Source organism: Stegostoma tigrinum, chromosome 45, assembly GCF_030684315.1.
Source record: "Stegostoma tigrinum isolate sSteTig4 chromosome 45, sSteTig4.hap1, whole genome shotgun sequence".
Taxonomy (NCBI): Eukaryota; Metazoa; Chordata; class Chondrichthyes; order Orectolobiformes; family Stegostomatidae; genus Stegostoma; species Stegostoma tigrinum.
In genome coordinates, this window is record NC_081398.1 from 4,332,416 (window position 1) to 4,352,893 (window position 20,478).

General features: G+C 51.1%; 1 protein-coding gene across 5 annotated transcripts in view; it reads left to right on the forward strand.

Annotated features, from left to right (window-relative positions):
* The window catches only part of LOC132207324 (galactose-3-O-sulfotransferase 2-like), a 146,536-nt gene extending 133,451 nt beyond the window's left edge, over positions 1-13,085 (forward strand). For all 5 annotated transcript variants that reach the window (XM_059642556.1, XM_059642557.1, XM_059642558.1 and 2 more), the window contains exons 2-4: positions 1,230-1,340; positions 9,433-9,745; positions 11,734-13,085. In XM_059642556.1, coding sequence (XP_059498539.1) covers positions 1,230-1,340; positions 9,433-9,745; positions 11,734-12,555 — 1,246 coding nt within the window. In that variant the 3' untranslated portion in view covers positions 12,556-13,085. The remainder of the gene's footprint in view (positions 1-1,229; positions 1,341-9,432; positions 9,746-11,733) is intronic.
* The last annotated feature ends 7,393 nt before the right edge of the window (positions 13,086-20,478 follow it).

Below are 20,478 nucleotides of genomic sequence, written 5' to 3' on the forward strand. Positions count from 1 at the left end.
CTGTCTGTGTGGTTTCATAAATTGGACATACCTTCGGAAAGGGAGGACCCTGAGGAATTTAAGAGGGTTTTTTTTAAATTTTGTGTCAGGGACGGGCAGTGAGCAAATGTTTACCTTTCATTCCTGACAACTCAGAAAGGGTTCAGAATCAGGGCCTGTTTGACACCGATTCTCGACGCACACTTTAAGAGACCGAAGACAAACCATGATTTGGCGGGAGCCATCAGGAGCTTCTGACGCACAGGGAATTCAGGCTTTCAGCTTCTGGCCGGCTACCATAGGAATTTGCCTGTGGCTCGGGATTCGGCCCTCTGGTACCTGAGTTGTAAGCTATGGTGAAACACCATACCCCCACCCCCCCAGAGGGGGAACGCTGTGCTGTCGCAGTCATAAAGATAAAGCGTCAGCCTGGAACCTTACTGTTGGATTTGATCGATGCAGACTGGGTGGTTACGGAGACATTTTCGCCTTCATTGCTCAGGCCTTTGAGTACAGGAGTTGGGAAGTCATGTTGAGATTGTACAGGACGTTGGGGAGGCCTCTTCTGGAGCACTGTGTCCAGCACTGGTCGCCCTCTTACAGAAAGGGTATTATTAAACTGGAGAGGGTTCCGAAGGGATTTACCAGGGTGTTCCTGGGACTGAAGCGTTTCAGTTATGATCGGCTGGAACCGTTTTTTCACTGGGCCAGCATTTACTGCCCATCCCCGAATTGCCCAGAGGGCAGCTGAGAGTCAACCACTTTGCTATGGATCTGGAGTCACGTGTAAGCCAGACCACGTAACGAGGGTGGTTTCCTCCCCTCAAACTGCATCCGTGATCCAGATTTTTACCCACCCCTCTGCGCCCCCCCCCGACAATTGGTTTCACGTCCCTCGTGAGACTCTTAATTCCAGATTATTACCGAACTCAAATTCCGCCATCAGCTGAGGTAGGATTCGAATCCTGGTCTCGGCGGGGTGGGGGGGGGCCTGCTGTCAATGTTAGTAGTCTCGGGGGGGGGGGGGGGGTGGGGAACGATGCCACCAGGTCCCTCGCCTCCCAGGTGCACTGTGATGTTGCTAGTGGCAACTCGATACCCGCAAGAGGAGCGGTTCCCCCGATCACGGTAAATAGCGGTGCCCGCTCTGGTTTTCGGATTTAACCGAGAGACGGTTTCTAGCGTAACCTTTTCACAAACACACTCGTTCTCTCTCTCTCTCTCTCTCTCCCTTTCCCTGTTTGCTTTAGGAAGCCCAAGGTACAGCAGTGGTGCACCCTCAGTGTGCTGTGGATGACCATAGTGATCCTCATGGCGATCGGACTAGCAATCCAGACGTTGGGAATCGCAGATAAGAAAAGGTGACTCTCCCGATTCGCTCCGACGTGCTGCGGAGGCTCAGATCTAGAATCTGCCAAAGTGGTGGGGGTCGGGGTGGGTGGGGCGCGGGTGGGGATGCTCTGTCGAGGTTTGCTGTTGTCAGGACCAACTACTGAATGCTGAACCTCTGGCAACCACTGCAGGGACACACCGCAGGGAGGGAAAGGCCCGACGGAAATGTGGCATTCTTGCATTGGTCCTGATGAAAAGCTTGGGCCTAAGTTTAAGCCCTTGAGTGGCAAGCAACTGTTAAATACCACAAGTGGAACATTTAACACGAGTGAACGGGCCTCGGGGAGGGTGGGGGGGAGGAAGAGAGTGCAGCCGCTCCCTAGCAGTGTGGCAGCAAATCGTTGACAGAGAGAAACTATTTCGTTTGGTTGAAGTAGGGTGCCCAGAACAAGGGGTTACACTTTGACTTCAAGCCCAGTTACTCAGGCATCTATATAAACGATTTGGATGGGAACATGGGAGGGATGGTTAGTCCGTTTGCAGATTGAACCAAAATTGGAGGCTGTAGGGGACAGCGAAGGGGGTTACCTCAAAGGACAGCAGGACCTTGATCAGATGGGCTAATGGGGCCGAGGAGTTTAATTTGGATAAATGTGAGGTGCTGCGTTTTGGAAAGGCAGATCAGGGCAGGACTTATACACTTAATGGTGAGGTCCTGGGAAGTGTCACTGAACAGAGAGACCCTGGGGGGCAGGTACATAGTTCCTTGAAAGTAGAGTTGCAGGTAGACAGGGCGGTGAGGAAGGTGTTTGGGACGCTCCCCTTTATTGGTCAGTGCATTGAGTGTAGGGGCTGGGAGGGTCATGTTGCAGCTGTACAGGACATTGGTCAGGGCCACTATTGGAATACTGCGTTCAATCCTGGTCTCTCTGCTACAGGAAGGATGTTGTTAAACATGAAAGGGTTCAGAAAAGATTTACAAGGATGCTGCCGGGGTTGGAGGGTTTGAGCTGCAGGGAGAGGCTGGATAGGCTGGGGCTATTTTCCCTGGAGCGTCAGACAGAGGGGTGACGTTATAGAGGTTTATAAAACCATGGATAGGGTGAGTAAGTATGGTCTTTTCCCCAGGGTGGGGGGAGTCCAAAACTAGAGGGGCATAGGTTTAAGGTGAGGGGTAAGATTTAAAAGGGACCTGAGGGCAACTTTCTCACACAGAGGGTGGAGTGTGTGTGGAATGAGCTGCCAGAGGAAGGGGTGGAGGCTGGTATAGTAACAGCATTTAAAAGGCATCTGGATGGGGACATGAATAGGAAGGGTTTAGAGGGATATGGGCCAAACACTGGCAAATGGGGCTAGATTAACTTTGGAAATGTGGTCAGCACGGACGAGTTGGGCTGAAGGGTCTGTTTCCATGCTACACAGCTCAATGGCTCAGTGACTGCATGACTCTATGCTTAATGAACTACCCTCTAGGGGTAGATAGGATTAACATCGCAACATCAGTGGCTTAACTGTGAGACTAAAGCCTGGGGAACAATGTGGCAGCGTTTTGGAAATTAAACTCAACCAGCAGATCTAGAAAATGAAGCTACGGCAACCGTCGGTGTAAAACCCAGAGAGTCACGCATTACAGAAAGAGTCCTTCTGCCCATCACGACTACACCACCATAGCTGGATGTAATCTCCGCTCCCCAAGTTGGCCCAGGACAGGACATTTTCAGCACCCACCTGCGTGCTCATAAAGCCTCGGATGCCTGCCACTCCCAAGGGGTGCTGGGATTGTGGGTGGTCAGTTAGCTCAGTTGGCTGGAGGACTAGGGTGTCAAGTGATGCCAACAGTTCGGGTTCGATTCCGGCACCAGCCGAGGTTGAGGGACCGTCCCTCACGCCTGCGCCCATCGCCTGAGATGCGGTGACCCTCGGGTGAAGCCATCGCCAGTGGAGGTGTTCCTCCTATTTAGGGCCATAGAAACACGGAGGCTGCCTCACTTTTGCGGGCGGTTTTCAATCAGCTCAGCTGGCTGACAGGTCATGCAGACTGATGGAGGCAACGTTAATCCCCTGTTCTGAACTCCATGTGACTCCAGCCCCACAACCAACGCGGGTTGACTCTTAACTATCCTCTCACATGGTCCCAGTGAGGTAAGGGGTAATTAGGAATGGCCTTGTTCAGCAATGCTCCCACCCCAGGGGTGGCTCAGTAGTTAGTGCTGTTGCCCCATAGAGAGCCAAGGGCCCGGGTTTGATTCCCACCCTCGGGCGACTGTGTGCCTGTGTGGAGTTTGCACATCCTCCCCGTGTCTGAGTGCATTTCCTCCGGGTGCTCCGGTTTCCTCCCACAGTCCAAAGATGTGCGGGTTAGGGTGGGTTGGCCGTGCTAAATTGTCCCATAGTGCCCAGGGATGTGCGGGTTAGGGTGGATTGGCCGTGCTAAATTGTCCCATAGTGCCCAGGGATGTGTGGGTTAGGGAGGGATTGGCCGTGCTAAATTGTCCCATAGTGCCCAGGGATGTGCGGGTTAGGGAGGGATTGGCCGTGCTAAATTGTCCCATAGTGCCCAGGGATGTGCGGGTTAGGGTGGACTGGCCTTGCTAAATTGTCCCATAGTGCCCAGGGATGTGCAGGTTAGGGTGGGTTGGCCGTGCTAAATTGTCCCATAGTGCCCAGGGATGTGCGGGTTAGGGTGGACTGGCCGTGCTAAATTGTCCCGTAGTGCCCAGGGATGTGCGGGTTCGGGTGGGTTGGCCGTGCTAAATTGTCCCATAGTGCCCAGGGATGTGCGGGTTCGGGTGGGTTGGCCGTGCTAAATTGTCCCGTAGTGCCCAGGGATGTGTAGGTTAGGGTGGGTTGACAATGGGAAATGCAGGGATATGGGGAGGGATGCTCCTCAGGGGGGCACTATGCACCCAATGGATCAAATGGTTGTAGGGATTCCATGAAACCCTTCACTGCAAATCCTCATTGGCCGTGTTTCTGAGGATGGCATCATATCACTGAATATCACTTCACGCCTCACTTGTTCGATCAGGTTTTTTACTTTGAGCTCCTGTTGCTTCGGTAATAACAGAAACCGAGCAGTACAGCCTGGTTCTGTATTGCACTGACGATATATATCTGTAGGTTTGCCAAAAGTCACACACAGAAGGTAAATCTTTAATCCTGGGAGACGCCAGGGCATTGCTGGAGGATTGGCTAAGGTGCTCACCCTGCTGTTTGCTGGTTGGGATCCAAAGATCCCTGCTCCCGTGGGATTCCTGCCAAGTGTAGGAATGCAAAGCATTTACTTTTTCTACAGAGTTCAGGTTGTGTTGTGGTGATGTGGCTGCGTGGGAGACCCTGTCGGTGTTGGGGGTGGGCATGGCGTTCAGGAACGGGGAGGTGCACTATGGGACAATTTAGCACGGCCAACCCACCCTAACCCGCACATCCCTGGGCACTATGGGACAATTTAGCAATTAATTTTGGAAATCTGTTCCTAATTCCCACATTTGTATAGTCATAGTGAATACATTAGCAACGTAGAGTGCCCCCTCAAGACACATCTGCTTGACTAATACCGTCTTAGGGTCTGGCCTACACGTGACCCCAGACCCAAACGGGGATGTGCTCGGCTCTTAACTACCCTCAGTGATGTTCCCCGCGGGAAAACAGATTGGGAACCATTCAAATGCTGGTCATTCCATGAAAGAAGATTCCCCACTTTGCTGCCCACTTCCGCCCCACCCCACACCCATTGAGAATTCCAAAAGCTAGCAATGCCCTAATCCCTCTCCATTTCTATCTTCAGTGGGAGATCCCCCTCAGTTTAAACATGGGCGAGGGGGGCTCAAGTCGGTCGTTTGGCCCATCAAGTCTACTCTGCCCGTTGATGAGGTCATGACTTGATCTGATAATCTTCGATTTCACCTTCCTGTCTTTCCACCTCCCTCGTTAAAAACCTATCTCATCGTGAGTGACCCAGCCTCAACAGCTCTCTGTGGGGAGGCTGGGAAAGAATTCTACTCCCCACTGAGGGAAGAAATTCCTCTTTATCCCTGTCTTCAATGGGCAACGCCTTATTCGAAGATGAAGTGCTCTGGTCCTAAACTCTACCACGGGGGGGAAACGACCCCTCCACATCTCCCCTGTCAAGTCCCTTTGGTCATCTCTCATATGTCTAAATTCCAATGAGTACAGGCGCTAACCTACTCAGCCACTCCCCATAATGTAGTCCCTCCGTCCCCCAGAGATCGGCCAGGGTTTGGCCATTTCTAACCGCGATGAAGAGAAATGTCTTCAGTCAGAGGGGTGTGAAGTTATCTTCCCGGGGGCTCTGTTGGAGCTCAGTCATGCCCGATGTCATAGATCTGAAGGAGTAGGCTCAGAAGGGGCTGTTGAAAGACAGACCTTAATGAGTTGCTGAATGGACTTGAAGTTGGGGGGGGGGGGGTTTCAATTCCAGGTCTTAATTGTTATAACTTCGATGGAGAAAGGAATAGAGGATGTTCTGTTAGGTTGAGAGGGAGTAGGTTGCGTAATGATACTGTGACTTTATTTAATTTTCTTTTAGAGAGATATTGGGGTTGTGTGTGTGGGGTGGGGGGCACGAGAGGTACCAAGCAAAATACGAGAAGATGAGCGACTTCTGGCTGTTTTTGTGAAAAGTTGAAACAATAGAAGCAGCCCGAAAGGGTGTGGCCGAGCTCCCGCCCACAGAACCAGGGGATTTTGACGTTTCAGCCACAGTTGCTGCTGGGGTTCTTGAGGAAGTGGAAACTATTTCCTCCCCCTCCCCCTCCCAATTAGAGCCAAAAACTTGGGGGCGTGGCAGGGGGTTCTCTTCCTGGGCTGCTGTGAGTCGAAATCCGTTTTCTGAATTTGCCTTTTGCCAAGGGTGTGCTTATGGGATCTTACTCCTTTGGAGAGGCTACTGTGTAGTGACAAAATAATCTATGGTTCGGCACCTATCCACCCTCTCTCACCCCCTCTCCCATCTCCTTTCTCAAAAAGATACTAGGATAAAACACAGTATCATTACTCAACCGATGTCCTTCCAATAGGATTGGGTTATTCCTCCTTTTCTTTTTGTTGTCTTTTAACTACAGCGTGTAAATAAATTGTGTTTTTCTTAACGTCAAATTGTTTGACAAATTGATCCCATCTGATACTGCCCTTAAAATAGGAAAAAGCTCAGGTGTAGGGTATCTTAAAATAATCTGTGAGGGTGTAGTCTGGTCCAATGCAGTTTTGAGTCAGTACAACAGGAGCAGGAATTTCAGCATGTATCGGCTGGGCAGAATGGCCTGCTCCCAAGTCTTGAAAGTGAACAGTGTTTGACTTAAGGTTAGGGGTACACCCAGAATTGTTAAGAGCTCTGAGAGGCTAGAAGGAAAGACTCACAAGTAGACTTGAGGTTTTCTATTGTAGGTGCTGGAGTGCATGAATAGCCTCAGAAATCACGGTTTAATTTATTTCAATCGGGAAGAGGCCACTCAGCCCATTGGAATCACACTGATCCTCTGAGCAGCCACCCAGACCCTTACCCCATACCTGTCACCCTGCATTTCTCACTGCTAATCCCTCCAGGCTACACCTTCCTATACATTATGGGCAATTAAGCATTCTCTGTAGAATCCCTCCAGTGCATAATGAGGCCGTTCAGCCCATCAGGTCCACACCGACCCTCTGAACAGCATCCCACCCTATCCCTGCATTTCCCATGGCGAACCCACCTAAGCCTGGGCACCGTGGGGCAATTTGCCAAGGCTGACAAAAGCAGAAGTTGCTGGTAAAGCTCAGCAGGTCGGGCAGCATTGGTGGTGGGAGAGAAAGCAGAGTTAATGTTTGAAGTCCAGTTTGCCAGAGCTGAGAGTAGCTGCGAAGAGGTGGTTATGTATGCTGAAGGCAGGATGTGGAAGGGATGGAGAGGAATGGGAGGAGGGAGAGAGAGAGAAGGAGAGAGAAAGGAGTGATAGGTGGAGGTGGAACCTAGGGAGAGAGAGAAAGAGGGAGAATCAGAGGGATGGAGGGAGAGGGAGAGAGAAGATAGGGAGTGGGCGGAGGAATGATAGTGGAGATAGACCCAGAGAGAGAGAGAAAAAGATGGACAAATGATAGGTGCAGATGGAGCCCAGAGACAGAGAAAAACAGAGGGAGAGAGCGAGAGAGAAATAGAGAGCGAGGTGGGGGGGGGGGGGCGCAGAGAGAGAGAGAGAGAGAGAGAGAGAGAGAGAGACAAATGACAGGTGCAGATGGAGCCCAGAGAGAGAAACAGAGGGAGGGGGGCAACAGGGTTGGGTGGTGGGGTGGGCAGTGTAATGATAGGTGAAGATGGAACTCAAGGACAAAGAGAAAGAGAGAGAGAGAGAGAGAGAGAGAGAGAGAGAAATAATTGGTGCAGTTGGAGTCCAGAGAGAGAGAAAGAGAGAGAAACATAGGGAGAGAGAGAGAGAGATAGTTGGCCAGACAAATGGGATGGATAATGGTCAGCCTGGGAGACTCAATGGCTGTTAACGGGGACCGCGAATCGCTGACAGTGGGTTGGCTGCACTGAAGGCAGGCCGTGTGATGACAGTGGCGTGGGAAGGTGGGTAAAGGACACAGCTCTGGAAACAGAGCCCAGGTTCGTCATTGGCCAGTTGGGTCGGGTGAGGGCCCCGGTTAACAGTAAACTGCTTAACCCAAGCCTGATGGAACCGTTAGGTGTCCTTTTCACGAAATCAGGCGCTGGATAAGTTAAAGGGGTTAAAATAGTATCAGAGATAATGGGAACTGCAGATGCTGGAGAATTCCAAGATAATAAAATGTGAGGCTGGATGAACGCAGCAGGCCAAGCTGGTCATTCCCCAATGTAGAGGAAGCCGCACCGGGTACAGTGGATGCAGTATACCACATTGGCAGATGTGCAGGTGAACCTCTGCTTAATGTGGAATGTCATCTTGGGGCCTGCGTCTCCTGCATTTCCCGCAACACATCCCTCACACCCCGCCCCCGCCACAACCGCCCCAAGAGGATCCCCCTCGTTCTCACACACCACCCTACCAACCTCCGGATACAACGCATTATCCTCCGACACGTCCGCCATTTACAATCCGACCCCACCACCCAAGACATTTTTCCATCCCCACCCCTGTCTGCTTTCCAGAGAGACCACTCTCTCCGTGACTCCCTTGTTCGCTCCACACTGCCCTCCAACCCCACCACACCCGGCACCTTCCCCTGCAACCGCAGGAAATGCTACACTTGTCCCCACACCTCCTCCCTCACCCCCATCCCAGGCCCCAAGATGACATTCCACATTAAGCAGAGGTTCACCTGCACATCTGCCAATGTGGTATACTGCATCCACTGTACCCGGTGCGGCATCCTCTACATTGGGGAAACCAAGCGGAGGCTTGGGGACCGCTTTGCAGAACACCTCCGCTCAGTTCGCAGCAAACAACTGCACCTCCCAGTCGCAAACCATTTCCACTCCCCCTCCCATTCTCTTGATGACATGTCCATCATGGGCCTCCTGCACTGCCACAATGATGCCACCCGAAGGTTGCAGGAACAGCAACTCATATTCCGCCTGGGAACCCTGCAGCCATATGGTATCAATGTGGACTTCACCAGTTTCAAAATCTCCCCTTCCCCCACCGCATCCCAAAACCAGCCCAGTTCGTCCCCTCCCCCCACTGCATCCCAAAACCAGCCCAGTTCGTCCCCTCCCCCCACTGCACCACACAACCAGCCCACTCTTCCCCCCCACCCACTGCATCCCAAAACCAGTCCAACCTGTCTCTGCCTCCCTAACCGGCTCTTCCTCTCACCCATCCCTTCCTCCCACCCCAAGCCGCACCCCCAGCTACCTACTAACCTCATCCCACCTCCTTGACCTGTCCGTCTTCCCTGGACTGACCTATCCCCTCCCTACCTCCCCACCTACACTCTCTCCACCTATCTTCTTTACTCTCCATCTTCGGTCCGCCTCCCCCTCTCTCCCTATTTATTCCAGTTCCCTCCCCTCATCCCCCTCTCTGATGAAGGGTCTAGGCCCGAAACGTCAGCTTTTGTGCTCCTGAGATGCTGCTTGGCCTGCTGTGTTCATCCAGCCTCACATTTTATTAGCTGGATAAGTTAAACCCTGCTCTGTTTGTTCAGGATGACCCTGGAGCAGCTCGATCCTTCTCAGAGTTTGACGATGACCCTGCGCGGTGACGGAGGGGCTCCACAGAAATCCTGCCAACCCAAGACGCATGTGATGTTCCTGAAAACCCACAAGACTGCCAGCAGTACCATTCTTAATATACTGTACCGCTTCGGGGAAGCCAGAAACTTAATGTTTGCTCTCCCCAACTCCTACCAGTTCGGCTATCCCTTCCTCTTCAGCACCAGGAAGATCAAATATTACAATCCCATCAAGACGCAGGAGTATCACATCATTTGCAACCACATGAGGTTCTTCAGACCACAGGTAGGGGATAATGATAACCCAGCAGTATATCGGTGCACTGTTAATCCAACCGAGCGAATGGGCTGGCTTCAGGTCCAATCCTAGGGGAGCTTCAGTTAAGTGTTAGAAAGAAATGTGCGATTAAGATGGTGGCTCAGCGGTGAGCACTGCGGTCTCACACAGGGGCGCAGGTTCGATCCCACCCTCGGGCGACTGTCTGTGTGGAGTTTGCACATTCTCGCCGTGTCTGCGTGGGTTTCCTCCGGTTTCCTCCCACGCTCCGAAGATGTACAGGTTAGGTGCCCTGGGGATTAACCCGAGAGGTTAACTCGGATTTCTCAATGCAGATGCTGTGTCAGACCTCCTGGGTTTTTCAAGCAATTTCTGTTTCTCTGCGGGTTAGGGTGGATTGGCCGCGCTAAATTGTCCCATAGCGTCCAGGGATGTGCGGGTTAGGGTGGATTGGCCGTGCTAAATTGTCCCGTAGTGCGCAGGGATGTGCGGGTTAGGGTGGGTTGGCCGTGCTAAATTGTCCCGTAGTGACCAGGGATGTGCGGGTTAGGGTGGGCTGGCCGTGCTAAATTGTCCCGTAGTGCCCAGGGATGTGCGGGTTAGGGTGGGTTGGCCGTGCTAAATTGTCCCGTAGTGACCAGGGATGTGCGGGTTAGGGTGGGCTGGCCGTGCTAAATTGTTCCGTAGTGCCCAGGGATGTGCGGGTTAGGGTGGGCTGGCCGTGCTAAATTGTCCTGTAGTGCCCCAGGATGTGTGGGTTAGGGTGGATTGGCCGTGCTAAATTGTCCCATAGTGCCCAGGGATGTGCGGGTTAGGGTGGATTGGCCGTGCTAAATTGTCCCATAGTGTCCAGGGATGTGCGGGTTAGGGTGGGTTGGCCGTGCTAAATTGTCCCATAGTGCCCAGGGATGTGCGGGTTAGGGTGGGCTGGCCGTGCTAAATTGTCCTGTAGTGCCCCAGGATGTGTGGGTTAGGGTGGACTGGCCGTGCTAAATTGTCCCATAGTGCCCAGGGATGTGCGGGTTAGGGTGGGCTGGCCGTGCTAAATTGTCCCGTAGTGCCCAGGGATGTGCGGGTTAGGGTGGGCTGGCCGTGCTAAATTGTCCTGTAGTGCCCCAGGATGTGTGGGTTAGGGTGGACTGGCCGTGCTACATTGCCCCATAGTGCCCAGGGATGTGCGGGTTAGGGTGGGTTGGCCGTGCTACATTGCCCCATCGTGCCCAGGGATGTGCGGTTAGCTGTAGGTTTGGTTATGGGGGAGGTATACTCTTTAGAGGGTTAGTGCAGACTGTGGTCTGCTCCCACCCTTTATTGTGTATGACTTTCGGGATCGTGTGATAAGAACCCCCTCAGCCTCTGACACTGCAGGGAAGAAAGTTCCCGCCTCTCCCTGTAACTCCAATCCCCTCAAAAGAGAGTAGGAACTGCTGAGGCTGGAGTCTGAGACAGCGCACAGCGCAGAGGTGGACGGACGCAGCAGGCCAGGCAGCATCAGAGGAGCAGGAGAGGGCCGGGACCCTCCTTCCAAATTTCGACGTCAACTTGCCTCCTCCTGTGAAGCTGCCCGGCCCTGCTGCGTTCCCCCAGCTCTGCGCTGCGCGTCGTCTCAACATCCCCTTCAAATTTAAAACCCGAAAGAGCTGCGCGCGCTGTAAATCAGGAACAAAGGCAGAAGCTGCTGGAATAGCTCAGCGGGTCTGGCAGTGTCTGTGGAGGCGATAAAACAGAGTTAACGTTTCAGGTCGGGTTACGTCCTGAGAAAGGGTCACCGGACCCAGAGCGTTAACTCTGTTTTCCTCCTCCGCGGATGCTGCCAGACCTGCTGAGCTATTCCAGTGACTTTTTTTTCATCCCTGTCAATTTGTCCCTCACCCTCTCCTCTCGAACAGTGCAGGCCGTTTGGCCCATGAGGGTGTGCTGACCAACGGACCTGTGTGCCCTTCTGTTTTACTACCCTCTGTCGTCCTTTTCTGTCCTCCGCCCCCCCCCCGCTGTAGGTTGAGAAAGTGATGGGGAGGGGCACCTTTTACTTCTCCATCTTGCGAAACCCGGTGACCCTGGCCGAATCGTCGTTCACCTACTACAAGGGGACGAGTATGGCCTTCAAGAAGGTCGAGTCGCTGGAGCAGTTCCTGAGGGACCCGTGGAGATATTACTCGGTCAGGGAGCGGGGCAGCCAGTACGCCAGGAACCTGATGTGGTTCGACTTTGGTTTCGACCACAACTCCAACGACACAGCGGACTACGTGGAGCTGGTCCTCAAGGAGATCAGTAGCACCTTCCACCTCATCCTGCTGTCCGAGTACTTCGACGAGTCCATGATCCTCCTGAAGGACGCCCTGTGCTGGGAGTTCGACGATGTTGTCTCCTTTAAGCTGAACTTCCGCAGCGACGTGACGGTGAGGAGGCTCTCGGACGAGGCTGTGAGACAGGTGAAGGCCTGGAACGCCTTGGACTGGAAGCTCTACCTTCACTTCAACCGCACCTTCTGGGAGAAGGTGGAGAGCTACGGCCGGGAGAGGATGCGGAGCGACGTCCAGGTCTTGCGGGAGAAGCGGAGGAAGCTGATGGAACTGTGTCTCCATGGGAGCAAGCCTGTGGAGGCCAGTCAGATCCAGGACAAGATCATCAAGCCCTTCCAGTACGGCCGGGCCCAGATCATGGGCTACAACCTGAATTCGAACCTGGGCAACAGCACCAGGGAGAAGTGCTTACGGATGGTCATGCCTGAGCTCCAGTACAAGGACCTACTCGATGCCAAGCTGTTCCCGCCAACTCCCACCTCCAAAAGTCGGCAGCAACTGGAGCTGCATTTCTGAGGAGAGGGGACGGATGGACATCTCCTTTTGCCCGATGGAGAAGGGAAAAAAATGTCCCGCCCTGACCGTTAGAGTCGGGGTGCGAGAAACCTCCAGGAAAGTCACTTCTTTCGCTGCCGCTCCCATAATGCCCCTGGGGAGGGGTGCCACACGCCAATTTTCAGCCTCCATCCGATCTAAGGTTTTGTCTTTCAGTGACGTCGGGGTGGGGTAGGGTGGTGGGTAGGGGGGGGAGCATGGTTAAAGGATGACGCGCTGCCGAAGGCGTCCATCTTGAATTCGCCAGGACAGGAATGCCAGGGAAATGGCGGATGCACAGAAGGGCAATTTGTTGGGCGGGCGTGGAAGGCTGCGCGCTTCACCCTCGCTGGAAACTTCTGTTCCCTCGCGTGTAGGCTTCTGCCCACCATCCTTGTGCCCAGGACACTTCTCCCAGAGGGTGGCGCCACCTATGGAATTCTCACAGAGCGGCCGAGGCCATGAAGTGTTTCTGGGAAGGAGTTAGATATGGTTCTCAGGATCAAAGTCGGCGGTGGGGGGAGGGTGGGGTGGGGGCGGGGGGTGAGAGAAAACAGGGAACGGGGCTGGCGGCGGGGGTAGGGGGTGCTGAATTGGCTAGTCAGCTGTGAATGGGGCTCCTCATGCAATTTCTCCCCCCTCCCCCCCCAGCGTGGGAAGAGGCCATTCAGCCCATCGCCAGTCAGCATCCCACCCCACCCACCTACCCTGCGTGTTTTGGAGGGTTAAGCACAGGAATGGGGTAGGTATGGGTGAGGCACCCTACAGAGGGTGGTATGGCCTGCTTCCACAGTGTACGGATTCTGTGAACGGTCTGGCCCTAATTCTCAGACTCTGCCCCCTAGTTCTACAATCCCGAACCAGTGGAAATCATTTATCTTTAATTACCCCACCTCTTTTTTCCCTGTTTAGAACATAGAAAGGTACAGCAAAGTACAGGCCCTTCGGCCCACGATGTTGTGCCGTGGAATAATCCTAATCCAAAAATAAAATAACCTAACCTACATTCCCCTCAATTCACTGCTGTCCATGTGCATGTCCAGCATTCGCTTAAATGTCACTAATGACTCTGTTTCCACGACTACCACTGGTAAACTATTCCATGCGCTCACAACTCTCTGTGTGAAGAACCTCCCTCTGACGCCTCCTCTATACCTTCCTCCTAACACCTTAAAACTATGACCCCTCGTGGCAGTCAATCCTGGCCTGGGGAAAAGTCTCTGGCTATCGACTCTATCCATGCTTCTTGTTACCTTGTGCACCTCGATCAGGTCACCTCTCTTCCTCCTTCTCTTCAGAGAGAAAAGTCTGAGCTCAGTCAACCTCTCCTCGTAAGACAAGCCCTCCAGTCCAGGCAGCATCCTGGTAAACCTCCTTTGCACCCTCTCAAAAGCCTCCACATCTTTCCTATAATAGGGTGACCAGAACTGGACACAATATTCCAAGTGTGGTCTCACCAGGGTTTTGTAGAGCTGCAGCATAACCTCGCGGCTCTTAAACCCGATACCCCTGTTAATGAAAGCCAAAACACCATATGCTTTCTTAACAACCTTATCCACCTGGGTGGCAACTTTGAGGGAGCTATGCACTTGAACACCAAGATCCCGCTGTTCTTCCACACTGCCAAGAATCCTGCCTTTAATCCTATATTCAGCATTTAAGTTCAGCCTTGCAAAACTCATCACTTCGCATTTATCCAGGTTGAACTCCATCTGTCATTTCTCAGCCCAGCTCTGCATTCTGTCAATGTCTCGCTGAAGCCTGCAATAGCCCTCGATACTATCAACATTTAGGCATTAAAGATTTCAATCAGATCACCCCCGAACCTTCTAAATGCTAGAGAAAATAGGCCGAACTTGTATAACCTTTCATCACAGTCTAGTGACCATCTTATATTTTGGTATCTCCCACAAATGGCCAAAACACTATGTCTACCTTCTCCCGCCCCTTCGTAATCTCTTAAAGATCTCAGTTTTGATCACACTGTCACATTTTCTACCCCCACCCCCCCGACAATGGATTCCTGGTCATCATTAATTCCAGATATTTATTGAAATTACTTTCTACTATCTGCTGTGGCAGGATTTGAACCTGGGTCCCCAGAACATGACCTGAGTCTCGAGATTAACAGCTCAGCGACAAGACCACTAGGCCATCATTTCTCCCAAAATTATGACGTTGTGCCATGGAGGTGCTGGAGTTGGACTGAAGGCATCAGGTGATCATCCAACAGGTTCATTTGAAAACACAAGCTTTCGGAGCGCTGCTCCAATTATTAGGGTTGAAGAAGCATCTCCTTTGTGGGATACAAGTTATCTTAAAGCTTTCTGCGCTTGCATTTTCATCTTTGGGGTTGCAAAAAAAGGACTGATCCTGAACTACAAAATGAGAACAGTTTGAGTGGAAATCCAGGGCAAAGCCTCAGCCAGTCAGAGTCGACTTGCCCAACCGATCAGCACCCTTTCCTCGAGCAGTATAAATTGTTGCTCCCCTTGAAAATTGGCATTCTTGTGTGGGTCCTGATGATGACAAGGTTTGTCATTTCTTTCAGTAAAATTTGAGCTCTTCCAATCATTCTTTGGAAATTAGGGGGAACCTTACAGAGCTGACGTAAGTGAGTATTATGTACAGATACACAAAGCAGAAGCGATTTTACCTGGAATGTTCTGCTTAAGTGTAGATTCCTCATGGAAGTCTCAAAGTGTTAAAACCTTAGTGAATGTGAATTTTAATAAGATGAAGTGAGGAAAGAAAAATGTTTTTGGTTTGAATGCAAAAAAGAACTTTTTTTGTGGGGTGATGCCCCTCTGAAGCAATTTCTGGATGTCTTTTTTCAGTATGAGAAAGGCACTATATAAATGCAAATTGTCCTATTTATTTCTGCACAGTTATACTAATATGGATGTTTTGATCTTAGTTTTGATTCTGTACTGGATTGTGGGTCAAAATCCTGCAGCTCTCACTGTCTCTCTCTCTCTCTGCACTGTGTGGGTGTCCCTTCACCACATGGTCCTCGGCTGTTCAAGATGGTGTGTTGACCTCTCGCGTCAGCAGTTAGCGAAAGGGTGAGCAAATGGCAGGTTGGCCAGCGACGGCCGTCTTCACGAAAGAGAGAAAAGACACCTTAGAAAGGAACGCACTTTTCGGTCCTCTGAGAGATCGATGTTCAAGTGATTTTAAAAAAAAAACACACAAAGATTTTGCAAAACCGCAATGAGTACGTCATCATTTGCACTGAGGAGGACATGGAGTTATGGGTAAACTTTTATGAGAACCGAGGTGGAGGGGAGGGCGGAGTTCAAGGCTGGACTGATGTTGCAAGCAAGTAAAAAGCAAAAAAGAACTGTGGACACTGTAAATCAGAAACAGAAACCGAAGTTGCTGGAAAAGCTCAGCAGCGTCTGGGGAGAGAAATCAGAGTTTCGGGTCAGTTCTGCGCAAGGGTCACTGGACCCGAAACGTTACCTCTGATCTCTCCCCTGCCAGAGCTGCTGAGCTTTTCCAGCAATTTCTGCTTTAAGCTAGTGCCTGGCTTCTCTCTACCTTGCTCAGTCTGTGGGAGCTTCCTCCACATTGTTGCAACTCACTTGAATTTCTCCTTCAGGTTTGTGAATAACTATTAAAGCCTGGTCATCCAGGCCTGGCCTCTCTGTGAGAGCACCTCAAGGTTGACCCAAATCGATCTGCATTTATAATTTGGAAGAACTTAATCAGGTTGCAAGCATAGAATCCTTCACGGTATGGAAAGAGGCCATTCGGTCCATTGAGTCTGAACCTACCCCCCGAGCTCCTTACCCTAAAACCCTGCATTTCCGAACCCACCCTAACTCGCACATCCCTGGGCACTATGGGACAATTTAGCACAGCCAATCCACCCTAACCTGCACATCCCTGGGCACTACGGGACAATTTAGAATGGCCAATCCACCCTAACCCGCACATCCCTGGGCACTATGGGACAATTTAGCACGGCCAACCCACCCTAACCCGCACATCCCTGGGCACTATGGGGCAATTTAGCACGGCCAACCCACCCTAACCTGCACATCCCTGGGCTAATGGAGGAAACCCGCTCAGACAGATGCACGAGGGTGGATTCGAACCTGGGTCCCTGGCTCCCTGTGGCAGCTCCCTGGCCCCTTTTGTGCATCACCTGCACTAGCTTGTGGATGATGATGGTTGAGACTTCCAACTCATTTTCATCATATTTCCCTCATCCCACTCTTCCTTCCTGCCTTTGGTGTGTGCTGGTAGGATTTATAAGTCAATGTGCCAACTGTTTTACAGAGACACCTTCCTTTTTTCATAATTTGTTCACAGGATGAGGAGTCGCTGACCAGGCCCAGCATTTATTGCCCATCCCTAATTGCCCAGAGGGCAGTTCAGAGTCAACCACATTGCTGAGGGTCTGGAGTCACATGTAGGCCAGGTAAGGATGGAAGTTTCCTTCCCTAAATAACCAGATGGATTTTCCCCCCACTAATAGCCATCCTAATTCCGTTATTTTTAAACATTAATTTGCCGTAGCAGGGTTCAGACCCTGGATCCCCAGGGCATTAGCTGGGTCTCTGGATTAACAGCTCAGCAACAATACCACTCGGCCGTCAATCCCCTCTTCGGCCAGCAACTCCTGTTGTGTGGCCTGATCCTCAAACATCTGCCTTGGAGGCAGAGATGGTGCCCATTTTCTCCTGAGAGCTCGATCCTCTGGGGGCCCATTCTTGTAAAAAGTCACGTTGCATCCTGTTATAATAAAATCACGACCAGGCCATTTCGTGCGAAGGATAGACAAAAGACTGTAGTTAGTAAGTGTGAACGTACCTTTGTCGAAGGTGGGAAGTTGCCTGTGTAATTGTAGTCTTCCCAATTTTGCCTCAAAGGCATTCTGTGATGTAACGGCTCCTGAGAAATCAGGCAAGGATTGTCTCACAATCCCCAGTGAACGCTAGGGAAGTTGACAACCTGATTTGATTTGATTTATTGCTTTGAGACAAAGTGAAAGACAAGGTTTCGCGTGCTAACCAGACAAATAATACCTTACGTAAGAACATCAGGGTAATAGAACAGAATAGCCTGACAGTTGCAGAGAAGGATCATTAATATCTCACATTGATAACAGCTGGGAAGAAGCTGTTCTTGAATCTGTTGGTTGGTGTTTGTACTTTCTGACCAATGGAAGGGCGTATAACCAGGGTGGGAGGCATCTTTGATCATGTTTGCTTGTTGAAGCAGTGGGAAGCGTTGACAATGGAAAGAAGGCTGGTTTGCAAGATGGACTGGGATACAGCAACGGTACATGTTTTGTTTAAGGACCTATCGTTAATATTATAAATGCATGCCTCAGATTGCACAGTTACTACTTAAATTGAGTGTATATTTGTAGTGTTTTGTTATCTGTTTGAACACACTCTCTACGCTGGAAGAGAAAACTCATTCGAACGAGACAAAGCAGGGATCCTATGAATGCTCATTGTATAAAGACTGAATTATGTCTTTCGGAGAAATGTGTCAGGGATATTTTTATAATTTGAATTAAATTTCACTTGCACAGATGCAAATTCATTTAACAATTGTTTTTAATCCAGGTGTGTAAGGCATTGTTCTGGCATTGCCTCTACTGTGGAAAATTGCAACAACGATACATGTTAATTTATTAAAATAATATGAATCATAACCTCAAGAATGCATCTTTGTTATTTTGCCAACCATTTAGGTCTTTGATAGGATTGAGCATCTTCTTGATTATGAAATCCTAGACTTCCGACATTCCCATGTTGCCAGTCGTGGGCTCTCTTGGAGGTTCCATCATTCATTCACGACATGAGGGCATCGCTGGCTAGGCCCAGCATTTATTGCCCATTCATAATTTCCCACAGTGTGGTTAAGAGCACCCACATTGCAGTGGGTCTGGAGTCACAGACCAGGTAAGATGGCAGTTTCCCTTCCCCAAGGGACAGTAGTGAACCAGATGGGTTTTCCCCCACACAGTTGATGATGGATTCACCGTCATCATTAGATTCTTAATTCCAGATATTTATTGAATTTAAATTCCACCATCTGCCGTGGCGGGATTCGAACCCAGGTCCCCAGAACATGATGTGGCTCTCAGGATTAGCAGTTTAGGGATAACACCACGAGGCCATCACCTCCCCTACGCCACACTATGTTTGGTGTTGCCAGGAGGTGATCCCTGGTGATCCTTCTCCCAGATTCTCTTCTGTACCTTCTCTTAACAGATGGCTGCTCCTAAAGAACTGAGCCCCTTCATACCGGAGCTCTGTCTGCGTTGGTTTCAATTGAACAAGGTTTCCCTTGATGTTCACAACATTACTTGAGGGAAGCCCTTCAGGAATTCTTTGAAATGCTTCCTTTGTTCTCCTGTCATTTGAATGCCTTCCTTTTCCATAATTTTGATCGCCTCAGTAAGATCGCCTCTTTATCTTCTCCATGGAGACTAAGTCCAATCTCTTCACTCTTTCCTTGCATTGAAAAGGACTCATTCCTGGTGTCATTCGAGTAAATCTCCTTTGTACTCTCTCCAGGGCTTTAACATCCTTTGTCAAATAAGAACTGATCACAGGAGAATCCCTGCAGTGTGGAAGCAGGCCATTCGGCCCACCGAATCCACTCTGACCGTCCGAAGAGCATCCAGAACCACCTTCCTATCCCTTGATTTCTCACGGCCAACCCACCCTAACCCGCACATCCCTGGGCACTATGGGACAATTTAGCACGGCCAATCCACCCTAACCCGCACATCCCTGGGTACTACGGGACAATTTAGCACGGCCAATCCAACCTAACCCACACATCCGTGGGCGCTATGGGACAATTTAGCACGGCCAATCCACCCTAACCCACACACCGTTGGACTGTGGGAGGAAACCGGAGCACCCGGGGGAAACCCGTGCAGACACGGGGAGAATGTGCAAACTCCACACAGACACTTGCCCAAGGGTGGAATCGAACCCGAGTCCCCTGGTGCTGTGAGGCTGCAGTGCTAACACTGAGCCCACCCAAAAATGCTCCTCTAAATGCGGTCTGATCAATGATTTGTACAGGTGTAGCATCACTTCCTTAGTCTTATACTGTCTGCTTCTATTTATAAACCCGAGGATCCTATAAGCTATCTTAACAACTGTTTCAACTTGTCTGAGCCATCTTCGGAGAATCACACACTTGAACCCTGGGGTCCCTCTGCTCCTGTACTCCCCACAAATGTGTACCTCCTTTTCCTCCTCCCAAAACACACAAAGAACCACTATTTCCCAGCTCAGAGAGATTCTTTACTCAGCGAGTGGTCAGGGCAAGGCGTGCATTGTCGGAGAGGGTAGTGGAGTCAGCCTCATTCAGGGCATTTAAGCGGCTATTAGATAGGCACATGGATGCTAGTATAAGGTAGGGGTGGGGGTTAGATCGACCTTAGGTTTAGGGTATAAGCTCAGCACAACATCGTGGGCCGAACGGCCTCTACTGTCTATGTTCGTTCAGTTCTGACGAAGGGTCACTGGACTCAAAATGTTAACTCTCTCTCCATAGACAGTGCCAGATCTGCTGAGTTTCTCCAGCACTTACTATTTTTTCCCAGTATACCTTACCTGACACTCTCAGTGCAGTGAAAGGGAGCGTTGGCATCGTCTCGGCAGGCTGCAGTCTCACAAAACTAGAGACAGCTGCTGAGGGTTCAAGCTGAGGGGCCACTGCACCGCGGGTGGGGGAAGAGTTTGAGAAGGACAGTCCCTCGTGGTAACCTCGGCCAGAGCGAGAATTGATCTCATGCTGTTGGCGTCACTCTGTATCACAAACCGGCCAACCGATGCCCACAGAGCAGCACTCAGAGGCTGCGGCACTGCCTCTCACACGAGCTGCCTCTCTCTCGCTGGGAGACATCGAAGATCCCGTCAG